Source organism: Sturnira hondurensis, unplaced genomic scaffold (genome assembly GCF_014824575.4).
Source record: "Sturnira hondurensis isolate 20B ecotype Veracruz unplaced genomic scaffold, ASM1482457v3 Scaffold0012541, whole genome shotgun sequence".
In the NCBI taxonomy this organism is placed as follows: Eukaryota; Metazoa; Chordata; class Mammalia; order Chiroptera; family Phyllostomidae; genus Sturnira; species Sturnira hondurensis.
Genome location: NW_028085172.1, coordinates 1,815,563 through 1,841,608, shown reverse-complemented (window position 1 = coordinate 1,841,608; position 26,046 = coordinate 1,815,563). Strand labels below are relative to the sequence as shown.

Here is a 26,046-nt window from a genome sequence, read left to right as displayed (position 1 = left end):
GATCAGAGAAAATGCTTGGTATAATTTCTATTTTCCTGAATTTGTTCAGACTTGTTTTGTGTCCTGTCATGTGGTCTATCTTTGAATATGTTCCATGTGCATTTGAAAAGAATGTGTATTTAGCTTCTTTGGGATGGAGGGCTCTCTCTACATAAGTTTGGTCCATTTCATCTACGGTGTCATTTAATACTACAATATCCTTGCTGATATTTTGTTTGGAAGATTTGTCCATTTTTTACATTGGGGTGTTAAAATCTTCTGCTATAATTATGTTCCTTTCAATATCTTTCTTGATGTCCTCCAGATTTTTCTTTTTATATTTGGGTTCTCCTATGTTTGTGTATATATATTTACGATTTTAATGTCTTCTTGGTGGATTCTTCCCTTGAGTATTATTAAGTGACCTTTTGCATCTCTCTTTATGGCCCTTTTTTTGAAGTCTATTTTGTCTGATATGAGAATTGCTAACCCAGCTTTTTTTTTTTTTTTTTTTTTTTTGTCCATTTGCTTGGAAAATTTGTTTCCATCCTTTCACTTTTAGTGTGTCATGGTCTTTTGACCGGAGGTTGGTCTCCTGTACGCAGCATATGTGTGAGTCATGCTTTCTTATCCATTCAGCTATTCTATGTCTTTTAATTGGTGCATTTAATCCATTTACGTTGAAGTTTGTTATTGAAACGTACTTATTCATTGCCATTTGTAAACCTGTGTCCCTCTCTGTCTCTCTCTTTTCATTCCTTTCCTTAAAGCAGGACTTTTAGTGATTTCTGTAGAGCTGGTTTGGTGGAGGCGTATTCTTTTGGACTTGTTTTGTCTTGGAAGATCTTTATTTGGCCTTCTATCTTGATTGAGAGCCTTTCTGGGTAAAGTAGCCTTGGACCTAGGCCTCTGTTTCTCATGACTTGGAATATTTCTTGCCACTCTCTTCTTGCCTAGAATGTTTCCATTGAGAAGTCAGTAGCCAACCTTATTGGGACCCCCTTCTATGTTGCTTCTTTTTTCTCCCTTGCTGCCTTTAGGATTCTCTCTTTTTCTTGGAGTTTTGCCATTTTAATAATGATGTGTCTTGCAGTAGGCCTCTGTGGATTCCACCTAATTGGGACTCACTGTCATTCCTGGATTTATGTGACTTTATCCCTCCTCAGCTTAGGAAAATTTTCCATTTTTACTCTTTCAAGCAGGTTTTCTATCCCTTGTTCTTTTCTTGTCCTTCTGGTATTCCTATTATGTGTCTATTATTGCGTTTCATATTGTCTTGCATTTCTCCTCATTTTTTCTGATTCTCTTTTCCCTTACTTGGTCCGTCTGGGAGATTCTTTCTACCCTGTCTTTGATCTCACTTCTGCGGTCTTCTGCCTCATTGATCCTACTTTTCATACCTTCTACTGTGTTTTTCAGTTCACAAATTGTATTCTTTATTTCCTCTTGGCCTTTGCTGATGGTTTCTATTTCCTTTTTCATGTTGGTATAATTTGCGGAGAGTTCATTGTAGCTCCCCTGTAGTTTCTAGTAGCTTGATGTAAGCTCTTTGAATTTCCTGGTAACCCGTGCTTTGAATTCAACATCTGATAGTTGACTTGCCTCTGTTTCATCTAACATTCTTTCTGAGACTTCATCCTTTTCTTTCATGTGGGGATTGTTTCTTTGTCTTTCCATTGTTTGTGATGCTCTTCTTGTTGGTCTCAGCTTCTTAAATTGATGTGTTCTGGTTGTCTCGGTTTATGGTTTGAACTTCTGTGGTAGGATGCCTGTGAAATTCAGTGTTGCAGTCTCCTGCAGGTATCTTGATGTTCTCCACTTCCACCTACTCCTCTTGTTGGTTTCCAGCTGGTCAAACCTTTTCTTCTGGTCTCACTAGCTGCAGCAGCCTGATGGTTTATTAGTGTCGCCTTTCTCGTGTCTTGGTGAACTTAAATGGTCTTGCCAGTGCCCTCCCAAGATCCAGACTGGTGCTGCTCTCCCATGCCCCACTGAGAGCAGGTTTTTCCCCAGGCTTCCCAGACTTGGCCTGGCGTGAGGGCCCGTGCTCCCAGCCAGTGTTTCCTGGTCTCGAAGGCTTAGGCATGGACCTTTCCCAGTGCAGTGGATGAACACACAGGGCAACTCACAATTCTTCCAAGCTGGCAGCCACAGCCTGACTCCCGGTGCTTCTCAGTCTGCGCCGGCTGGGTAGGGAGGGAGCTGGTGACTGATGCTCTTTTAGGGGCCCTGCCTGTAACTTGTAGCTCCCAGAGACTGTGGGAGCGCTGGCTCAAGTCCCGCCCTACAGACACATGGAGACTTTCAGTTCCCCAAGCTGGCAGACACAGCCTGACCCCTAGTGCTTCTCAGCCTGCGCCCAGCTGGGTAAGGATGGATCTGACGAGTGGCGCTCTTCCAGAGACCCTGCCAGTATTCCGCAGCTCCCAGAGACTATGGGAGCACCAGCTCAGGTCCCGGGCTACCAGGAATACAGGGGGCACCACAGCCTGACTCCATGAGTTATCAGAGCTCTCTGGTTTGCTTCCCAACACCCACTCCTCTCTCTGACACTACAAGCACACTGATCTCTCCTGGTGTTTTCTAATCTGTGCCTGCTGGTTAGGGAGGGTGCTGGTGACTAGTTCTCTCCCAGGGTTGTTGTTGTCCACCCTAGGCTCTCAGAGACCCAGGCAACCTGGCCAGGGCCCTGGCTCGGCCCAGCGGAGGGCCTGCAGCCTCTGCGTTGTACCCTCGTACCTTGTTGATCTGCAGTCAACTCCTCTCCTCAACCTCTGTTCATTCAATGTCTGCTACACTTTCTGGATTCCTGCCTTTCTATATGCTGGGTCCCTGTTGAGTATCCACTGTGCTCCTCCACTGATCAGCCCGTTTTTTCTCTGGCGAGTGGAAGGAAGCGAAATCCTTTGTCCTACTCTGCCGCCATCTTCCTCTCCTTCTAATCTTTTATTTTTATCCTTATTATTGTTTTATCTTTCAATATTTTTTCTTCGCTTTCCCTCCTTTTTGTTTTACTACTTCTTCCTTTCTTTCCAAACTTATAACTTTTTCCTCTGTTCTGCTGCCTTTCCCCCCACCACCCCTGCCAGAAGTGAGACAAAAAACTTGGAACTGAGAAAAGACCAGACTTGGACCCAAAGAGGGGATTTCCCAAAAGTAGAGACAGAGAGACTGATTTCACTTTGCTATAGCAGAGAAACTGCAAGTTACTGCATATTTGTATTACTTTTTTTTTCATTATTTTCATTACTCTTACATCTTTTATTTTAATAGTATCTTTGTAATCCTCCTCTTTCTGTATAGTCTTCTTTGCCTTGGCTGGATATATTGTATCACTTGACAGGTTTTCCCTGTCCCCTCATCCATAGTGTATTGCTAATTTTCTGTCCTTTACTTCACCTGTGCTCCATTAGCACACTATTGAAGGGCCAATACTCCCTATTCTTGGTATCTCATAGATTCTGTTATATGATGGTTTCTCTAATATTACTATAAGTAATAGCTGTTCCATACAATTGTAAATACTTCCAACACCTCTCCCAGTACTTAGCCCACCTCACAGTTTCTTGAACTCTATTACTATAGTGCTTAACTATATTCTCTCATACACTACAGCTATTTACTACCCTTTACTCTCACCTTACCTCAGAATCTGACCTCCCACAACCTCACTGCTTTCTACATCCAACTCACAAAACTTCCCTCCCCAACAGGAGCCTTATCTTCTTTCTGTCCTTTCTAAAATGTGGCAACTTGGGTTGAAGATTATGGTTATCACTATACATAGCCAAAGGATCTCCTATCTTTTCCCTACTGGCTGCTACTGGAAATATCATAGAATACTCTCCTGTTGTCATAAACCATTTTGCCTTTACCTCCAACTGATCACAAAAAAGTAAGTGGAAGCAGTGAACACCAGGGTACCCACTGGAAGAGGAAACCCAACAACAAAGGAACCACCAACAGATAACAACAGAAGAAGGTCAAAAAGAGAGTGGAAACCACGCAAACCTCAATCCAGGCCCTAACTTGAAATACAACTGAACAGTGGAGAAACTACCCAGTGGAAACAACTGAACAAGAGCAAAAGAGAATCCTCAAAACACTGTACACACAGAATAACTAGCTTCAACACAACCTGCCCTCACCAGCACAAAAAATTAAAACAGGTGGTGGACACAGGGACCATCAGTTCACCACCTGGTGGGAATGACCCACAAAAGAAAGACCCCAAACCAACCAAAACCCAAAGACAAACTCAGAGCCAACGTAAAAGACAGCCCAAGACCAGCGAGCTGGGGATATCAAAGATACTATACCACTGAATCTCACAGGTATCATACCACAGAAGGTCACACCATAAACCCAGGAAGCAAGACAAATCAATTTAAGAAGCTGAAGCTAACAAGAAAAGTCTGAAAAACAATTGGAAGACATAGAAACAATCCCCAAATGAAAAGAAAGGAAAATGCCTCAGAAAGAATGCTAGGTGAAATAGGGGCAAGTCAGCTATCAGATATTAAATTCAAAGCACTGGTCATCAGGAAGTTCAAAGAGCTCACAATGAGCTACCAAAAACTAGAGGGGAATTACAATGAGTTCATTGCAAACGATATCAACATGAAAAAAGAAATAGAAACTACCAACAAGGGCCAAGAGGAAATGAAGAATACAATTTCTGAACTGAAGAACATGGTGGAAGAAATCAAAAGCAGGATAGATGAAGCAGAAAACGGGATCAGCGATTTGGAGTACAACATACAAAAAACTCCTAGAAAGAGCAAGAAAATTAAAAAACGATTCAGAAAAAGATGAAGAGGGATTAAGATAAATGCAAGACAATAGGAAATGCAATAATATCCAAATTATACGGATATCAGAAGGAGAATAAGAAGAGCAAAGGATAGAAAACTTATTTCAAAAAATAATGATGGGAAACTTCCCTAATTTGATGAGAGAAAAAATCACAGAAATCCAGGAATCACAGAGAGTCCCAAACAAGAGTAACACAAAGAGGCCCACTTCAAGACGCATCATCATTAAAATGGCAATATTCCAAGACAAAGACAGAATTTTAAAGAAAGCAAGGGAGAAAAAGGAAGTAACATACACGGGAGCCCCAATAAGGTGAGCTACTGACTTCTCAATGGAAACACTCCAAGCAAGAAGGGAATGGCAAGAAATATTCCAAGTAGTGAGAATCAGAGGGTTGCAACCAAGGCTACTTTACCCAGCAACGCTCTCAACAAAGATAGAAGGCTAAATAAAAAGCTTCAAACACACACAAAAAAGTCTAAAAGAATGCCCCTCCAATAAACCAGACCTGCTAGAAATACTAAAAGTACAGCTTTAAGGAAAGAAAGGAAAAGAGAGAGACAAAGAAAAACACAGGTATAAGAATGGCAATGAATAAGTACCTATCAATAATAACATTAAATGTAAATGGAATAAATGCTCCAGTCAAAAGACACAGAATAGAGGAATGGATAAGAAAGCCTGACTGAAACATATGCTGCCTACAAGAGACCCAACACAGGAGAAGAGATCTACACAGACTGGAAGTCAAGGGCTAGAAACAAAGATTTCAAGCAAAAGGACAGGAAAAGAAACACCGGGTAGCAATACTCATATAAGACAAAATAAACTTAAAAAAAGGGCCATAAAGAGAGACCCAGAAGGTAACATCATAACACTCAAGGGAAGAATGCACCAAGATGACATTAACATTGTAAATATATATGCACCCCACATAAGAGCACCCAAATATATACAGAAAATCTTAGAGGACTTCAAGAAAGATATTGAAAGCAACACAATTATAATAGGGGATTGTAACACCCCACTGTAAAAATGGGTGATATAAAATATCAATAAATATATAGCAGCATTAAACAACACCATAGATGAAATGGATTTGATTGATATATAGAGAGTCCCTCATCCCAAAGAAGCTAAATACACATTCTTTCCGAATGCACAAGGATCATTTTCAAAGATAGACCACATAGTAGGACCCAAAAAGAACCTCAACAAATTCAAGAAAATTGAAGTCATACCAAGCATTTTCTCTGACCACAAGGGACTGAAATTGGAAACAAACTCCAAATAAAAAAGCCCAAAACACTCAAAATAATGGAGATTAAAAACCATGCTATTTAATGACAAATGGGTCAAAAATGAAATTAGGGATGAAATAAAAAAATTCTGGAAACAAATCAAAATGAACTCACAATAACCCAAAGTATATGGGATACAGCAAAGGCAGTCCTGAGAGGGAAGTTCATAGCAATACAGACTCACCTAAAGAAGATAGAAACATTTCAAATGAACAACTAAACCCTAGACCTGGAAGACCTCAAGGAACAACAACAAAGACAGCCCACAGCAAGTAGAAGGATGGAAATAACCAAGATCAGAACAAAATTAAATGACATAGAGACTAAAAGCACAGCTCTAAGAAGCAATGAACCCAGGAGCTGGTTCTTGGAAAAGATAAACAAAATCGACAAGTCCTTAAGCAGGTTCATCAATAAAAAAGAGACAGGACACAGAGAAACATAATCAGAAATGAAAGAGGAGATATTAGAACGGGCACCACGGAAATACAAAGGATTGTAAGACATGACTATGAAGAATCGTATGCCAAGAAATTTGAAAACTTAGGTGAAATGGACATATTTCTAGAAAAATATACTCTTCCAGAACTCAATGAAGGAGAAGCAGAAATTCTGAACAGACCAATAACAGCAAATGAAATTGAAGCACTAACCAAAAATATCCTGGCACACAAAAGACATGGGCCAGATGGTTTCACAGAAGAATTCTAGAAAGCAATTCAGGAAGAGTTAACCCCTACTCTTCATAGACTATTCCAAAAAATCCACAATGATGGAAGACTCCCAACCTCTTTTTATGAAGCCAGCATCATCCTAATTCCAAAACCAGATAAAGATACAACAGGGAAAGACAACTTCAGGCCAATATCACTGATGAACATAGACACTAAATTCCTCAACAAAGTGTTGGCAAATCGCATCCAACAAGACACTAAAAGACTCAGACACCATGATCAGGTGGAATCCATCCTAGGGATGCAAGGATGGTTCAGTACTCACAAATCAGTAAATTTAACACTTCACATAAAAAAGCAAAGACAAAAATCACATGATAATATCAATAGATGTAGAAAAGCTTTTGATAAGATACAGCACACATTTGTGATAAAAACACTCAGCAAATTGGGAATAGAGGGAAAATTCCTCAACATAATAAAGGTCATATATGAGAGACCTACAGCCAATATCATACTCAATGGGGAAAAGCTAAAATCTTTTCCACTAGGATCAAGAACTAGAAAAGGTCTCTCTCCCTTTCACCACTTATATTCAATATATTATTGGAAGTTTTAGCCACACCGATTAAAGAAGAAAAGGAAATAAAAGACATCCAAATCAGAAAAGAGGAAACAAAACTGTCATTGTTTGCAGATGACATGATAGAGTACATGGAAAATCCTAAGAACCCTACCCCAAAACTGCTTGACCTAATAAATGAGTTTGACAAAACAGCAGAATACAAAGTCAATATCCAAAAATCACAGGCATTTTTGTATACAAACAATAAAAGAGCAGAAGCAGAAATCAAGAAAAAATATTCCATTCATTATAGCAAAAAGAAAAATAAAATGCTTAGGAATAAACCTAACAAAGAAGGTAAGAGACCTGTATCCAGAAAACTACACAACACTAAAGAAAGAAATCAATGAAGACACAAACTAAAGAAAACATATACCATGTTCATGGATTGGAAGAACTAACATCATCAAAATGTCCATACTACCCAAAGCAATTTACAGATTCAATGCAATACCTATTAAAGAACCAATGACATATTTCACAGAAATAAAACAAACACTTCAAAAATATATATGGAAACATCAACAACCCCAGATAGCAGCTGCAGTTTTGAGAAAGAAGAGCAAAGTAGGAGGGATTACAATACCTGATACCAAACTGTATTACAAGGCCCTTGTAATGAAAACAGCCTGGTACTGGCAAAAAAACAGGCATATAGACCAATGGAACAGAACAGAGAGCCCAGAAATAAAACCAAGTTTCTATGGTAAATTAATATTCAACAACGAGGACAAAAACATAAAATAGACTAAAAATATCCTTTTGAACAAATGGTTTGGGAAAACTGGATAGCTATGTGCAAAAAAAAAAAAAATGAAACTTGAGTATGGACTTAAACCATACACCAAAATAAATTTATGGTGGATAAAAGACTTAAATATAAGCTGAGACACCACTAAAGTTCTAGAGGAGAACATTGGCAGGAAAATCTCATATATTTCATGCAGCAACATTTTTACTGATATGTCCCCTAGAGCAAGGGACATAAGGGACAGTATAAACAAATGAAATCTCATCAAAATTAAAACTTTTGCATGGCTAAAGAAAACAGTATTAAAATAAAAAGAGAACCACTGTATGGGAAAACATATGTGCCAATAATACATCAGAAAAGGGTTTAATCTCCAAAATATAAAAAGAACTTATAGGACTCCAACTTTAAGAAGACAAGCAACCCAACCCAATTAACAAGTGAGCAAAAGACTTGAACAGACATTTCTCCAAGAAAAACATAGAGAGGATTCAAATACACATGAAAATATGTTCAGTATCGCTAGCTATCAGAAAGATGCAAATTAAAACCACAATGAGATACCACTTTACACTGGTCAGAATGGCCATCATATACAAAACAACAATCAAGTGTTGGAGAGATTATGGAGAAAAGGGGACCCTAATCCATTGTTTAGGGGATTGCAGACTGGTACAAGCACTATGGAAAACAGGATGGAATTTTCTCAGAATATTAAAAAATGGACCTACCCTCTGACCCAGCAATGCCACTGCTAGGATTATATCCCAAGTACCCTAAAACACCAATCCAAAATATTCTGTGCACCCCAATGTTCATAGCAGCACAATTTACAATAGCCAAGGGTTGGAAGCAACCTAGGTGTCCATCTGTAAAAGAATGGATCCAAAAACTATGATACATATACACAATGGATTTCTATGCAGCAGAAAGAAAGGAGGAGCTCCTATCCTTTGCAACAGCATGGATGAAACTAGAAAGCATTATACTGAGTGAAATAAGCCAAGTGGTGAAAGACAAATACAGTATGACCTCACCTTTGACAGAAAGCTAAACAACACAACAAGCAAGCAAGCAAAATATAACCAAAGACCCTTAAATAGAGAACAGGCTTACACTGACCAGAGGGGAGAGGGGACAGAATTTCAGGGGAAAGGGGGAAGGATTTACAGGAACCAGTATAAAGGCCACATAGACTAAAACTAAGGGGGTTGGAAATGGGAGAAAGGTGGGGGGCACTTGGGGAGTGGGCTGGGAAGGGTGTAAAAGAGAAAACTGTACTTGAACAACAATTAAATTAAAAAAAATTAAATTAAAAAAATAAAACACTTTCAGAGAAGAAATAAAAAGTAATATATTTAAAACTATATATATATATATATATAATTTAAAATATTTAGAGGGCTTGAGATAATCTATTATTTATACTAATAAGAGAAATTAGAATATTTTTTATTTTGTAAATTGTTTCTTCAGTATTAAAAACATGTAAATTATTTAAAAGTGTTTTAATAGTTTTTTAAACTTTATTTAATAATATTTTAAGTACAGTTTTCTGTCTATTACTCCCATCCCATTCCACCCCTTGTGCTCCCCCTCCCTCCCATTCCCATCCTTCTTAGTTGTTTTCCATGTATCCGTTGTATTTGTTCCTCTAAATCCCTCCCCTCTTTCCCCTGAAATTCCCTTCCTTCTCCCCTCTGGTCACTGTCCCCGTGTTCTCTATTTCACTGTCTTTTGTTATATTTTGCTTGCTTGTTTGTTTTGTTGTTTAGCTTCCTGTTAAAGGTGAGATCATATGGTATTTATCTTTCAACACCTTGCATATTTCACCCAGCATAATGCTTTCCAGTTCTATCTATGCTGTTTCAAAAGGTGGGAGCTCCTTCCTTCTTTCTGCTGCATAAAATTTCATTGTGTATATGTACCACAGTTTTTTTTTTTATCCATTCATTTACTGACTGGAACCTAGGTTGCTTCCAACTCTTGGCTATTGCAAATTGTGCTGCTATGAACATTGGGGTGCATATGTTTTTTGGGATTGGTGTTTTAAGGTTCTTAGAATACAACCCCAGCAGTGGAATTGCTGGGTCAAAAGGCAGGTCCAATTTTAGTTTTCTGAGAAAATTCCATACTATTTTCCATAATGGTTGTAACAGTCTGCAATCCCACCAACATTGGACCAGAGTCCCCTTTTCCCCACACCCTCTCCAACATTTGTTGTTTATTGCTTTGTTTATGATAGCCATTCTCACTGGTGTAAAGTGGTAACTCATTGTGGTTTTAATTTGCATTTCTCTAATAGCAAGCAATATTGAGCATCTTTTCATGTGTCTCTGGATTCTCTGTATGTCCTCCTTGGAGAAATGTCTGTTCAAGTCCTTTCCCTATTTTTTAATTGGGTTAGTTGTCTTCTTAGAGTGAAGTCATGTGAGTTCTTTGTATATTTTGGAGATTAAACCTTTATCTGAGGTATCATTGGCAAATATGTTTTCCCATACAGTTGGTTGTCTTTTTATTTTAATGCTGTTTCCTTTAGCCGTGCAGAAGCTTTTTATTTTGATGAGATCCCATTTGTTTATTCTTTCCTTTTTGTCCCTTGCACTACAGGACGTATCAGTAAAAGTATTGCTGTGTGGAATATCTGAGATTTTCCTGCCAATGTTTTCCTCTAGGACTTTAATAGTGTCACGGTTTATGTTTAAGTTTTTTTATCTACTTTTAATTTATTTTGGTTTATGGTATAAGTTGGTGCTCAAGTTTCATTGTTTTTCACATACCTGTCCAGTTCTCCCAACACCCTTTGTTTAAGAGGCTATCTTTACCCCATTTTATGTAACTGCCCCCTTTGTCAAATATTAATTGATTGTAGAGAGTTGTTTTTTTTCCTGATTTCTGTTCTGTTCCATAGGTCTGTGTGCCTGTTTTTATGCCAGTACCTGGCTCTTTTGATTACAGTGGCCTTGTAGTACAGTTTGATATCAGGTATTGCGATCCCTCCTACTTTGTTCTTCTTTCTCAACATTGGAGCTGCTGCTATTCGGGGTCGTTTCTGGTTCCATATAAATTCTTGAGGGGTTTGTTCTATGTCTGTGAAATATATCATTGGTACTTCAGTAGGTATTGCATTGAATCTATAAATTGCTTTGGGTAGTATGAACATTCTGATGATGTTAATTCTTCCAATGCATGAACATGGTATATGTTTCTATCTGATTGTGTCTTCCTTAATTTATTTCTTCAGTGTTGTGTAGTTCTCTGCATACAGGTCTTTAACCTCCTTGGTTAGATTTATTTCCAGATATATTATTTTTGTTTTTACTATATCAAATGTGATTTTTCCCCTTGATTTCTTTTTCTGCTGCTTCATTGTTGTCATACAAAAATGCCTTTGATTTCTGGATATTGACTTTGTAACCCGCTATTTTGCTAAATTCATTTATTAGTTGGAGCAGTTTTTTGGTAGAGTCTATAGGATTTTCATGTACACTATCATGCCATTTGCAAACAATGACAGTTTTGTTTCCTCTTTTCCAATTTGAATGCCTTTTATTTCCTTTTCTTGCCTGATCTCTGAGGCTAAAACTTCCGATACTATATTAAATAGAAGTGGTGAAAGTGGGTAACCTTGTTTTGTGCCGGATCTTAGTGGAAAAGCTTTTAGTTTTTGCCCATTGAGTATGATGTTGTCTATAGGTCTTTCATATATGGCCTTGCATATATTGAGGAATGTTCACTCTATTTCCACTTTGCTGAGTGTCTTTATCATAAATGGGTGTTGAACTTATCAAAAGCTTTTTCTGCATCTATTGATATGATCATGTGGTTTTTGTTTTTGCTTTTTTATATGATCTATTACATTTACTGATTTGTGAATATTGAACCATCCTTGCACCCCTGGGATGAATCCCACTTGGTTGTGTTGTATGATCCTTTTATTGTATTGTTGGATGCAGTTTGCCACTATTTAATTGAGGGTTATAGCATTTATGTTCATCAGCATCATTGCCCTGAAGTTTTCTTTCTTTGTTGTGTCTCTATCTGGCTTTAGAATTAGGATGATGCTGGCTTCATAAAAAAAGTTTGTGAGTTTCCCATCATTTTGGATTTTTTGGAATAGTCTGTGAAGAATAGGGGTTAGCTCTTCCTTAAATGCTTTGTAGAGTTCTTCTGTGAAACCATCTGGTCCAGGGCTTTTGTGTGAGGGGACTTTTTTGATTACTTCTTCAATTTCATCTGCTGTTATTGGTCTGTTCAAGCTTTCTACTTCTTCTTCATTGAGTTTTGGAAGATTATATTTTTCTAGAAATTTGTCCATTTCACCAAATTTGTCCATTTAGGTTTTTAAATTTCTTGGCATGCAGTTCTGCATAGTAATTTCTTATAATCCTTTCTATTTCTGTGGTATCAGTTGTAATCTCTCCTCTTTCATTTCTGATTGTGTTTATTTGGGTCCTCTCTCTTTTTTTCTTGATGAGCCTACTTAAAGGTTTGTCTATTTGGTTTATCTTTTCAGAAAACCAACTCCTGGATTCATTGATCCTTAGAATTGTGCTTTTAGTCTCTATGGCATTTAATTCTGCTCTGATCTTGGTTATTTCCTTCCTTCTACTTGCTCTGGGCTGTCCTTGTTGTTGTTCCTCGAGTTCTTAGAGGTGTCAGGTTAGGTTGTTTGTTTGAAATGTTTCTATCTTCTTTAGGTAAGCCTGTCTTGCTATGAACTTCCCTGTCAGGACTGCCTTTGCTGTGTTCCATAAGTTTGGGGATTTTGTGATTTCATTTTCATTTGTTTCCAGAAACCTTTTGATTTCTTCCCTAATTTCAATCTTGACTCATTTGTTGTTTTACAGCATATCATTCAGTCTCCATGTTTTGAGTGTTTTGGGTTTTTTTCTTTGGAGTTGGTTTCTAAATTCTGTCTCTTGTGGTCAGAGAAAATTCTTGGTATGATTTCAATTTTCTTGAATTTGTTGAGGCTCATTTGGTGTCCTATAATGTGATCTATCTTTGAAAATGTTCTATGTGCTTTTGAAAAAAATGTGTTTTTAGCTTTTTGGGGATGAAGTGCTCTATATATATATCAATGAAGTCCATTTCATCTAGGGTGTTGTTTAATGCCGCAATATATTTGTTGATATTTTGTTTGGAAGATCTTTCCATTTTTGACAGTGGGATGTTAAAATCCCTACTATAATTGTGTTGCTTTCAATATCTTTCTTAGGGCCTCTAAGATTTTCCTTATGTGCTTCGGTGCTCCTATGTTGGGTATATATATATTTACGATGTTAATGTCTTCTTGGTGGATTCTTCCTTTGAGTATTATAAAGTGACCTTCTGGGTCCTTCTTTGTGGCCCTTTTTTTGAAGTCTATTTTGTCTGATATGAGAATTGCTACCCGGGCCTTTATTTCTTGTCTGTTTGCTTGGGGAATTTTTTTCTAGCCTTTCACTTTTAGTCTGTTATGTTCTTTTTTCCTGAGATGGGTCTCTTGTAGGCAGCATATGTGTGGCTCATGCTTTCTTATCCATCAGCTATTCTGTCTTTTGATTGAAGCACTTAATCCATTTATGTTTAAGATCATTATTGATAGGTACTTATTCATTGCCAATTTTTTACCAGAGTTCCTCTCTGTCTCTCTCTCTTCCTTCCTTTTCTTAAAGCAATCCTTTTAGTATTTCTTGTATAGCTAGTTTGCTGGAGGCATATTCTTTTAGACTTCTTTTGTCTTGAAAGCTCTTTATTTGGCCTTCTATCTTGATTGAGAGCCTTGCTGGGTAAAGTAGCCTTGGATGTAGGCCTCTGGTTCTCATTACTTGTTATATTTTGTGCCATTCTCTTCTTGGTTGGAGTGTTTCCATTGAGAAGTGAGTAGCTATCCTTATTGGGGCTCCCTTGTATGTTACTTCCTTTTTCTCCCTTGCCACCTTTAAGATTCTCTCTTTGTCTTGCAATTTTGCCATTTTAATGATGATGTGTCTTGAAGTGGGCCTCTTTGGGTTCCTTTTGTTTGGGACTCTCTGTGATTTCTGGATTTGTGTGACTTTTTTTCTCATCAAATTAGAAAAAAATTCCATCATTACTCTTTCAAATAGGTTTTCTATCCCTTCTTCTTCTTCTTCTTCTTCTTCTTCTTCTTCTTCTTCTTCTTCTTCTGGTATTCCCATTATTCAGATATTATTACATCTCATATTGTCTTCCTTTTCTCTTAATCCCTCTTCATTCTTTCTGAAGACTTCCACTTTTCCTCTTCCACTTTTCCTTTTCTTGCTTTTTCTGAGAGATTCTTTCTAATATCTCCTCCAACTCGCTGATCTGATCTTCTGCCTCATCGATCCTGCTTTTCATTCCTTCTACTGTGTTCTTCAGTTCAGAAATTGTATTCTTCATTTTCTCTTGGCCTTTGCTGGTAGTTTCTATTTTCTTTTTCATGTTCATATAATTTGTGGAGTGTTTATTGTAGCTCCCCTCTAGTTTCTGGTAGCTCCCCTGTAGTTTCTCAGAGCTCATTGTGAGCTCTTTGAATTTCCTAATAACCGGTGCTTTGAATTCAATATCTGATAGTTGACTTGCCTTTCTTTCATCTATCATTCCTTCAGAGACTTCCACCTTTTCTTTCATTTGGGCATTGTTTCTTTGTCTTCACTTTGTTTGTGGGACTCTTCTTGTTAGCCTCAGCTTCTTAAATTAATCTGTTTTGAATCCCTGGGTTTATGGTGTGAACACCTGTGGTAGAATACCTGTGAGATTCAGTGATGCAGTCTCCTGCAGATATCTTGGTGTTCTCTGCTTCCACCTACTCCTTTCTTTGCATGTGTATGATCAGTTGTAGGGGGAGGCAAAATGATTTATGACAGCAGGAGAGTACTTTATGATATTTACAGTCACAGCTGGTAGAGAAGAGATAGATCTTTAGACTATATATAGTGTTAACCATAATCTTCATCCCAACTTGCCACTTTTAAGATAGGATGGACTAAAGATAAGTCTCTTGTTGGGAAGGGAAGGCTTGTGAGTTGGATCTAGAAAGCAGTGAGGTTGTGGGTGGTCAGATTCTGAGGTAAGGTGAAAGTAAAGAATAGTAAATAAGTCTATCATGTGAGCAAGTAGAGTTAATCACTACAGTAATAGATTTCAGTAACATGTAAACTGGGGTAAGACCTGACAGATGTGTTGTGAAGTATTTGCAGTGGTATAGACAGCAAGAAACAAACAAAGAAACATTTTAAAAAAGGTCAGGAGAAGGGAGCAAAAATGGATAAGTTTGGGATGAAAGGAAGAAGAACTAAAACAGGAAAAAAGGAAAGGAGAGGAACAAAGTATTGAGAGATAAAGCAGTAATAAAATTTTATAAAATATGATTACTGAAAAATAATTTAAAAGTTAAAAAAAAACATCCCCCCTTGTTTGTTTCAAACTGTCCAATCCGTTTTTTTCTGGTTTCAGCAGGACCCCTCTCTGGGCTGGGCTGTAGGCGCAGGTGCACACCCAGGCGCCAGCCAGGCTACCAGACTGGGGTTGGGCTCCCGCCTACCTGACAGGCTGCCTGGGTCCCACAGGATCTGGTACTGGTTCTTCCCCGTCCTGTGGCTGGGTGAGAAGCAAGGCAAGCTGCCTACCCAGGAGACCACCTCAGTCCACTTTTCAATAAAAACTTCTGCAGAAAGCCTTCCTCTCAGCTCAGCCCAATCCCCAACCCGACCAGTTAGGACAATGCTCCTCTCAAATCTCCCAGCTGGTGGGCTGATGGGCTGGCGACCACAGAGATTGCAACTGAACATGGCCCCCTATCCCTGCCACACTCCCTGCAAACTTAGGCAGACAGGTGTCTTCCTGGTGCCACTCAGCTCCACCTAGATGGGGAGGGAGTGAACCAGTTCTCTTCCAAGGACCCCACAGCTGGCCCAAGGCTCTGCCAGGTGCCCAGCTCCTGGTGAATCCTCTATGGCAGACACCCCTGCCACTGGTCGAAGAGGGAAGACTCTGGGCCCCGACCACTGTGGCTTTGGTGGCTCCAAGGCCATTATGTGCTGGCTGAGGGCTGCCAGCCCAGATGTCTGCATCCTTACTCATGTCCCTGATACCCCACCGACCTGTAGCTGTCTGGTTCATCACTATCTCTGGTCTCTTATTTTCATAAATGCTCGGGAATTGTTAATTGGGAAATTGATTGCGCTGTTCCTCAGTAGATCTGTCAGGATTTTCTCCCATGGGTATGAGAACTGGAGTCGCTCCATCCTACTCCACCGCCATTTTTCCTGTTATAATAGTTTTGATGATTGTAAGACATATGCAAAATAGGACCACTGAATGGTCTTGATAAGAAAAGTCTTCTGTGATTATAAGAATCTCAGAGAAATGAAATCTCTAAGATCCTAAAAATCTCTCTTTCTTGAATCCGTTCTCCTCCAGGCTAAAAAAGACATGAACTACTGTAAGACCTGACAGATCCTCATAAGCATTTGGAGAAAGTCACACAGGCTGAGTGATTTGAACTGGGGTAAAATTCCAACAAGAGGCAAAAGAATGTATTATTTCTGCTTTACATTTGACAGAGATTCTATGAGCACTTGTCTGTGTTTTTTGTTTAAGTGGGATGAGACACAGGCAACTGTTTACATTGTAATGTGGTCATTTTTCTAGTAGATGCCTCACATAAAGTCATTATGCTGTCTGCTATGCATTCTGAACAATTTGAAGATATATCTCATTGTGGCTGTAATTTGCATATTTCTGATGATTAGTGATATTGAGGATCTTTTCATATTTCTATTAGCCATCTGTCTGTCTTACTGGAGAATAGTCTGTTCAGGTCCTTTACCATTTTTAAATTGGATTGTTTTGGGGTTTTTGGTGTTGAGCATCAATAAACCCATACCTTTATAGTCGATTAATATTTGACAGAGGAAACTATCACATAAAATGGGCTTAAAATAGTTTATTCAATAAATGGTGTTGGGTAAATTTGACAGATACATGCAGAAAAGAAGATACTAGATCATCTTCTTATAAAATGCACAATAATAATTTCAAAATGGATTAAAGACTTAAATGTTATACCTAAAAACCCTAGAAAAAACATAGGCAGTAAAATCTTCGGCATTGTTTCTAGCAACATTTTATCTGATATATCTCCTTAGGCAAGGGAAATTAAAAAATAAACAAATGAACAATATCAATCTGAAAGGTTTTTGCACAGCACAGAAAACCATCAACAACAACCAAAAAAGGACAACCCATGGAATGGGATAACATATTCAATGATACATTTGATACGGGGCTGTGGCTAATACCTAAAATTTGTGAAGAATTTATAAAACCAGGGGCCCTGAATTCAGTAATCTTTTTAGCTGGTTGTGTCCAGGACTCATATATGTGCATATCAGACCATGGCAAAAATCAAATCGGTACCCCAGATTCTATTTAATGAACAATATTTTCATAAAAATACTCTAGATTTATATATTAGTTAGATCTATCCCTTCTAATAAGAGTGCTAAAATTATTTCTGAGTAACAGAATTTAAGATTTTTTTATTTTCCAAACTTATATAACTAGTTAATGGTAAAGTGTTAAGAACACAGGAGTTTGTTCTAAACAGTCCACAGTACTCTTCTTCTCCACATGCCTTTAAGGTGAAAGTTTAAAAGCTGAAGAGTTCCAGTTTTTCTAGAGTTCTCCTGAAACATATCTCTTGCATTCCAGTAGAGCCAACATCACTAGTCCAGTCCATCTCTTTTCTTTTCTGTCATTGGAGCAAGCTGGCCACACACTTGGGAAGAGACTTGAAGTTTTTGAAGTAGAAGTTGCTTTATGGGAACATTTCACAATATATATTTTTTAAACTAAGGAACCATTTTTATGGAATGGCAAGAATTTCAGGTATTTTCTGAAAAAAAAATCTGTTCCAATTTCATAAATTGAATGAATTCATTGAATTTTTTCCCTCAGTGCTAACATTCATTTTATGCCACTCAGCTATGATTCCATAAGGGTTTTCTACACAGGAGACCACAGACAGATAAATATCATCTTTTTTTAAAGATTTTATTTATTTATCTTTAGAGGGGAAGGGAAGGAGAGAGGGAGAGAAACATCAATGTATGGTTGCCTCTCATGAGTTCCCTGCTGGGAACTGGCCTGCAACCCAGGCATGTGCCCTGACTGGGAATGGAACCACGATTGTGTGGTTCACAGGCTCATGCTCAATCCACTGAGCTACATCAGCCAGGGCTCATCTTAAAAATACATATTAGAGCAGGCAACTAAGTGAACTTTACAATCATTTATGACATTTGAGGGAACATGATTTTATGTTCTTTATTGTCCTCAAGCTCATAAAAGATATCTCTTTGCTTTAAGGTAATTTCAATTCTGTATATATTATTTTTAATTTATTTAAACAAAGTTGAAAAATGAGAATGATTGATATCCAGAGGCTTCTTGTTATAAGCAACTAAAAAAACTAGAGTATGTCACATTCTGAGTAAAAAAAAATGACAAATTTTCTTTTGAAGTTAATGAATATCATAACTTATCCACAGTATTCTAAAATAAAATTAGGATCAAAAGAGAAAATCTTTCTTGTAGCTCATCACAATGACTGAAAAAAGGTCATATCTTAAATATTCAATTATTCTTCACCACTGCCACTCTTTTATTCTGTCTCTTATTAGTGACTGAAGTTGCATCATAGCAGGGTTTTCAACTATCTATCCAGTAAACCCCTCCTTCCACCTACCCAGAAGACTAAGCCACAGAATAACTCTTCAGATTAATTGATATAAAATAGGGGTTCTTTTATGTTAGGGGCAATGGAATCACCTGCATGACTTTAAAAACATATTTTTGAACCCTTCTCCCAGAGATTCTAGTTTCATAAGTTTGGGTGCAACATGGATATTTTCAACAAATTTCCAGGAGATATAATTGGGTTGACTTCTGAAACATATATTCAGAATTACTAGTCTAAAACATAAAACTGGTCATGTCATCATTCTGAAAAAAAATCCTTTTGTGGTTCCTCATCCCCCATAGTTTATGTTCATTAACATGGCTTACATGGCTCATTATCACTTGGGTTCTCCCTCATTCTTGTTTTATCTTGCACTATCCCCTGCCTCAAGTGGTGTATTGACAACGATTTAGAATCTGGCTATTCATGATGCCTCCCAAACACATAAATATTTATATATGTGTGTCTGTATGTGTGCATTTTAAACAAACATTACATTATTTTACTGATATAAACAGTGTTTAGACACAATTTACAAAAAATTAGAGTAATCTGTATTGTAAATTCTATGTTATAAATTGTAAAGAACAATTCTAATAGAATGGTTTGTTTGAATTTTTACTGAACTTTTTCTATCTATAATCACATACAGTTTGTCACATATTTATTTTTTTGTTTCTTATTTTTTGACAACCCTTTCAATGTAAACATTTTCTTGACACACAGGCTGGAGGATAACAGGCTTTAAGTCAGAATTGGCCTACAGGGTGTAGTTTGTCCATCACTGGTCTAGATAATGAATAAAATGAATCAAAACTTGATTTATAATAATTTCCAATAGTTCTGGTGTAAATATTCCTACTATGGTAGATTTCAAGCTATTAAAGGAATGTTAATGAACATAAAATAGGAAAGACATGTAATTCCACCACAAAGATATAACAAGAGCCCTGGCTGGTGTAGCTCAGTGGATTGAGCGCGGGCCTGCGACTCAGACAATGGCGGTTCGATTCTCAGTCAGGGCACATGCCTGGGTTGCAGGCCAGTTCCCTGCAGGCCAGTTCCCAGCAGGGGATGAACGAAAGGCAACCACACATTGTTGTTTCTCTCCCTCTCTCCTTCCCTTCCCCTCTAAAGATAAATAAATAAAATATTTTAAGATATAACAAGAGTAAGAGACCTTAAATATAGATGCATAGAGTGGTAGAGGGTTGTAGATAAAAATAGCATAATAAAATAATTAAGAATCAATAATATATTACATTTTAAAATATTTTATTTATTTATTTTTTAGAGATAAGGAAGGGAGGGGGAAAGAGATAGAGAGAAACATCAATGTGTGATTGCCTCTCACATAGCCCCCACTGGGGACCGGCCTGCAACCCAGGCATGTGCCCTGACTGGGAATTGAACCTGTGACCCTTTGGTTTGCAGCCTGTGCTCAATCCACTGAGCTACACCAGCCAGGGCTAATTTATTACATTTTAAAATGTTTTATTAATTCAAAAGATCAATGAATTCAGGCTTTGATTCTTTGAAAGATAAACAAAGTAGAAAGCCTTTAACCAGACTCATCAAGGAAAAAACAGAGGATCCAAATAAATAAAATCAGAAATGAAAGAGAAGAAATTATACCTGATACCACAGAAATACAAAGGGTAGTAAGAAATTACAATGAACAACTACATGGCAAGAAAATTGAAAACCTGGGTGAAATGAACAAATTTCTAGAAAAATACAATCTTCAAAAATTGAACCAAGAAGAAACAAAGGGCCTGAGCACACTGATAACCGCTGGTAAAATTAAAGCAGTAAAACAAACAAACAAACAAAAAACCCTCCTGGCACAGAAAAGCCCTAGACTGGGAGATTTCACAGGATAATTTTGTGAAACATTTAAAGAAGAGTTAATCCTTATCTTTCACAGACTACTCTAAAAAATCCAAATCATCCTAATCCCCAAAACAGATAAAGACATCACAAAGGGAGAAAACTACAGGCCAATATCACTGATGAACATAGACACTAAATTCCCCAACAAAATATTGGCAAACCACATCCACCAATACATTAGAAAGACCATACATCATGACCAAGTGGGATTCACTCCAGGGATACAAGGATGGTACAATATTCACAAATCAATAAGTGTAATACATCACATAAACAAAAAGGAAACACAAAAATCACATGATCATAACAACAGATGTGGAAAAAGCATTTGATAAGGCACCACACTCATTTATGATAAAAAACACTCAGCAAAGTGGGAGTAGAGGGAGCATACCTCAACATAATAAAGGACACATATAAAAAAATCTACAGCCATAATCACACTCAATGGGTGAAAAACAAGAGCCTTCCCACTAAGATCAGGATCAAGAAAAAAATGTCCACATTCACCAGTTCTACTCGTTATAGTATTGGGAGTTCTAGACACAGTGACCAAGCCCTCCCCCCCCCAAAAAAAAAAGCAAAGAAATGAAAGGAAGGAAGGAAGGAAGGAAGGAAGGAAGGAAGGAAGGAAGGAAGGAAGGAGGAGCAAGAGAGAGAGAGTGAGAGAGAAAGAAAGCAAGCAAGCAGGCATCCAAAGTGGAAAGGAGAAAGTAAAACAGTTGTTGTTTGCAGATGACATGATAGTGTACATAGAAAATCCTATAGACTCCACCAAAGAACTACAAAACCTGATAAGTGATTTGACCAAGCAGCAGGATACAAAAGCAATATTCAGTAATTGAGGCATCAGAAACAGAAATCAGGAAAAAAATCCCATTTACTATAGCAAAGAGAAAATTAAACTACCTAGTGATAAACCTAACCAACGAGGTAAAAAACCTTTACTTAGAAAACTACACAACATTGAAGAAAGAAACTAAGGAAGACACAAATAAATGGAAACACATACCCTGTTCATGAATTGGAAGAAATAACAGAATCAAAATGTCCATACTACCCAAAGCAATCTATAGATTCAATGCAAACTATATTAAACTACCAATGGCATATTTCACAGATATAGAACAAACACTTCAAAAATTTACACGGACCCAGTCTTGAATAGCTGCAGCAATTTTGAGAAAGAAGAATCAAGTAAGAAGACTCACAATACCTGACATCAAACTATATTACAAGGCCACTGTAATCAAAACAGTCTGGTGCTGGCATAAGAATAGATACATAGATCAATGGAACAGAACGGAGGGCCCAAAAATAACCCCAGATCTCTATGGACAATTAATATTTGACAAAGGATTCTACCACCATTTACACACCATTTACTTACACCATTTACACACACACACACACACACACACACACACACACACACACCTGAAGGAATAAAATACTTAAATATAAGTCACAATACCATAAAAGTCTTAGAGGAGAGCATAGGCAGGAAAATCTCAGATATTTCACACAGCAGTATTTTTACCAACATGTCCCCTAGAGAAAGGGATATAAAAGGAAAGAATACACAAATGGGAGCTCATCAAAATAAAATGTTTCTGCATGTCTAAAGAAATCATCAGCAAAGTGAAAAGGAACCAACTGCATGGAAAAATATATTTGCAAATAATAAATTGGAAAAGGATTTGATCTTCAAAATATATAAAGAACTCATAGCACTTCCGTCCAGGAAGACAAAAAATCCAATTAAAAATTGGGCAAGGGACCTGAACATACATTTCTTCAAGTAAGACAAACACAGGACCCAGAGACATATGAAAGGATACTCAGCATTACTAGCCATCAGAGAGATACAAATTAAAAACACAGTGAGGTACCTCTTCACACCAGTCAGAATGGCCATCATTAACAAATCAACACACAGTAAGTGCTAAGAAGGTTGTGGAGAAAAGGGAACCCTAATACATTGTTGGCAGGAATCCAAACTGGTGTAGGCACTGTGGAAGACAATATGGGATTTCCTCAAAAAATTAAAAATGGCACTGACTTTTGATCCTGCAGTTTCACTGCTGGGATTATATTCTTTTTTTTAAATGTGCTTTTACAAGGCTTATTTCTTTTTTTTAAAGATTTGATTTATTTATTTATCTTTAGAGGGAAAGGAGAGAGGGAGAGAAACATCAATGTATGGTTGCCTTCTGTGCGTCCCCTGCTGGGAGTTGGCCTGCAGGGAACCCGCCTGCAACCCAGGCATGTGCCCTGACTGGGAATCGAACCGCGATCCTCTGGTTCGCAGGCCCGTGCTCAATCCACTGAGCTACACCAGCCAGGGCTTCTGGGATTATATTCTAAGAGCCCTGAAATACCAATCCAAAAGAACTTATTTACCCCAATGTTCATGGCAGCACAATTTGCAATAGCCAAGTGCTAGAACCAACCTAAATTCCCCTCAGTAAATGAGTGGATCAAAAACCTATGATACATTTGCACAATGGAATACTATTCAGCAGAAAGAAAGAAGGAGCTCCTACCCTTTGCAACAGCATGGGTGGGACTGGAGCGTGTTATGCTAAGGGAAGTAAGCCTGGTGGTGAAAGAGAAATACCATATTATCTCACCTATAAGGGGAATCTAATCAATAAAACAAACAAGCAAGCAAAATATAATCAGAGGCATGGAAATAAAGAACAAACTGACAGTAACTAGGGGGTAGTTGGTAGGGGAATAATAAGGGAAATAATGAGATGGATTGTTAAGGAAAATGTATGAAGTACCCATGGACAAAGCCAAAGAGGGGAAGGATTGAGGGTGGGAGGTGTGGGTGTGTGGGTTGGAGGAAAGTGGTGGTGGGAAAATGGAGACAACTGTACTTCAACCACAATAAAAAATAAATATGTAAATGAAATGCTTTATTTAATTCAACTCAACTTTTAATAATTACTGTGTTTATCAGTTTACAAAATTTCTGAAAGTGTACTAGATGGTCCTCACATGAGTCAGTTGCAGCTGGCTCCAGCACAACTGCCTGCCTATTGTTTCAAACCCTGTGAACACTGGGTGGTAACAATTATGCACTTTGTTACAGTCAAAGTGCTCTTCAGTGGGCTGTCTGGCCTGGCCAACATTTCTGACTTTCCTCATCAGTCCAACCTTACACCTCTTGTGAGACTTAGCAGTGTCTCCTGTTGGAAGCCTATCTTAGTAGTTTGAGCTGAGTGCCCTCTCTCTCATATCTCCATAGTACCCAGTGCTGCTCTCCACTGTAGCTTTCATCTCCTTGTTTTGTACCAGTTTTTCAGGTTTGACTGACCATTATACTGTAAGCTTCTCCAGATCAGGAATTTAGCCTCAGTAATCTCTAATTTTATTTCCTAGATCATTGTACAGTATACAGTATGGCACAATGTACACTTTTTGAATCAAACTACTAGCAAAGATGTTTAACTTGGCTTCTATTTTGCAGAACTTTGTACAACCTTTTTTTGTTTTGTAGCACTTGTGCATATCACTGCTTCTTCTGTAAGAAAGTAACAACTGTTCATGTGTATTAGTAAAAAGTTTCCTTAGGAATGAAGGTTAAAGACAAGCACCTAGAGTTTACTTTTATATTATTTTAGGTTTTATTTACAATTCTTATTTTATTGAGGTATAATTGAAATGTAACATCATGTTAGTATAATTCCTTATTCTTTAATTGTCACTAATTAAATTTTATGTTGGAAAAAGGAATGACTGAATTAACCAGGACTCTAAGCAATGATACAGGGTGATACCGCAGAAAATACAAAAAAATACAAATGAGACTTGCTGATTTAAAATCTCACACAATTATCTGATGCCCTGTGGGTTTCCACCATTATTTCTCATGCCCAGGATAACTCACTGTTCAGATTCTCTCCATGGACTCCTTCACTGTATGCTGCCTTGGCTTTGATGGAGGGAAAGATAAACTCCAGTATAAGACTTTTCTCTAGTGACTTTTTGTTTACTGATCTTCACACTGATCCTGGGCAAGGTGCCTAGGGATCTGCAGAAAGTATCAACTCACCTCATAGTCTATGTCTAAGGCATCAGTCTCTCCCTTGGTCCGGAAGTGGTGTGTGTACTTGTCCACGGTGAAGTTCACCTGCTTACCCACCCGCTCGATGAGGACCGAATGCCAGTGCTGGTCATCTAGGAGGCTGCCCAAGGTAGCTGATGGTAGGTTGCTGCTAAGCCTAGTTTTGCTGTCATCTGTGAAGGGGAAAGGAACACAGAACAACATCTGTGCCTGAGGTCAGCTTTAAGCACTAGAATTTTTTACAAGCAAGCCAGCATTCTCTATCATGAAGGTAAAGATCATTTTATCTCTATAGGCCCAGAACTCTGCTGAGCTTGTGAAGGAATCGCAAGTATTGCCTACAAGTTCCAGGACCAAAATCTAGGTCAATTCATATCCACACACTCCTCTAGACAGAAAATGACATGCCTTCAGGACTTGAAAAATTAAAAAAAAATGAAAGAAACTCTATCCTAAGAATCACATAAATATTACTGAAAAATGAGGTTATTGTATTTAGAAATAATATACATTCTCTGTGTTTCAGTGGCTTGTGAATAGAGAAAGTGAATTTTGTATTGTACTTTGGAGGAGATTGACTAGCTAAGTTCACAGTGAATTAGGCAAGTATAGGGGCAAAGCCAAAGTGAAACGGCAATTTTTTTCAAGTGCCTACAATGTGAATAGCACTTAAGTAGGAATTTTATAACCTCCATTTTTAATTTTCTAAGGCAAAATTATTACCTGTATTTCACAAATAGGGAATCTGAGGCTCAGTGTGGTTAAGCATGCAAGACCCAGAGGTGTATCCAGGGTTCCAAACCAGGTCTGTTTGGCCCTTTTCACTCTGATCATGCTGTTGGTTACATATGTTTATTTAGCTTGAGTTGAGCTTGAAAGACATCTCTTAGAAGAATGTGAGACATATAGGTAAAGAGGTAAATTGTAAATCAATTCTGCATGGGTCCCTCTCCTTTCTGTCCCTCCAGTTTTAGGGAAGTTCCTGCCTATACCTTTTGTCAAAAAGATCACAGATTTTTTTATCAGCAGAATGTATGTTTGTCAAATGTATCAGCAGAATGTTACACAGTTACCCAGATGTAACAAAGTGAATACTTCAACACAAGTAATTATTACTTATGAATACACTTTCATTGTTTTGAATAGTTTATGTATTTGATCCCCTAAGTAACTGAAAGCTAAATATCTTTGCTAGAACAAC

General features: G+C 37.8%; 1 protein-coding gene across 1 annotated transcript in view; it reads right to left on the bottom strand.

The window, feature by feature from the left end:
* Window positions 1-26,046, bottom strand: part of CNTNAP5 (contactin associated protein family member 5) — a 519,494-nt gene that overhangs the window by 178,205 nt on the left and 315,243 nt on the right. Inside the window, exon 6 of the mRNA XM_037060827.1 lies at window positions 24,834-25,018. Within this exon, the coding sequence (XP_036916722.1) occupies window positions 24,834-25,018 (185 nt within the window). The remainder of the gene's footprint in view (window positions 1-24,833; window positions 25,019-26,046) is intronic.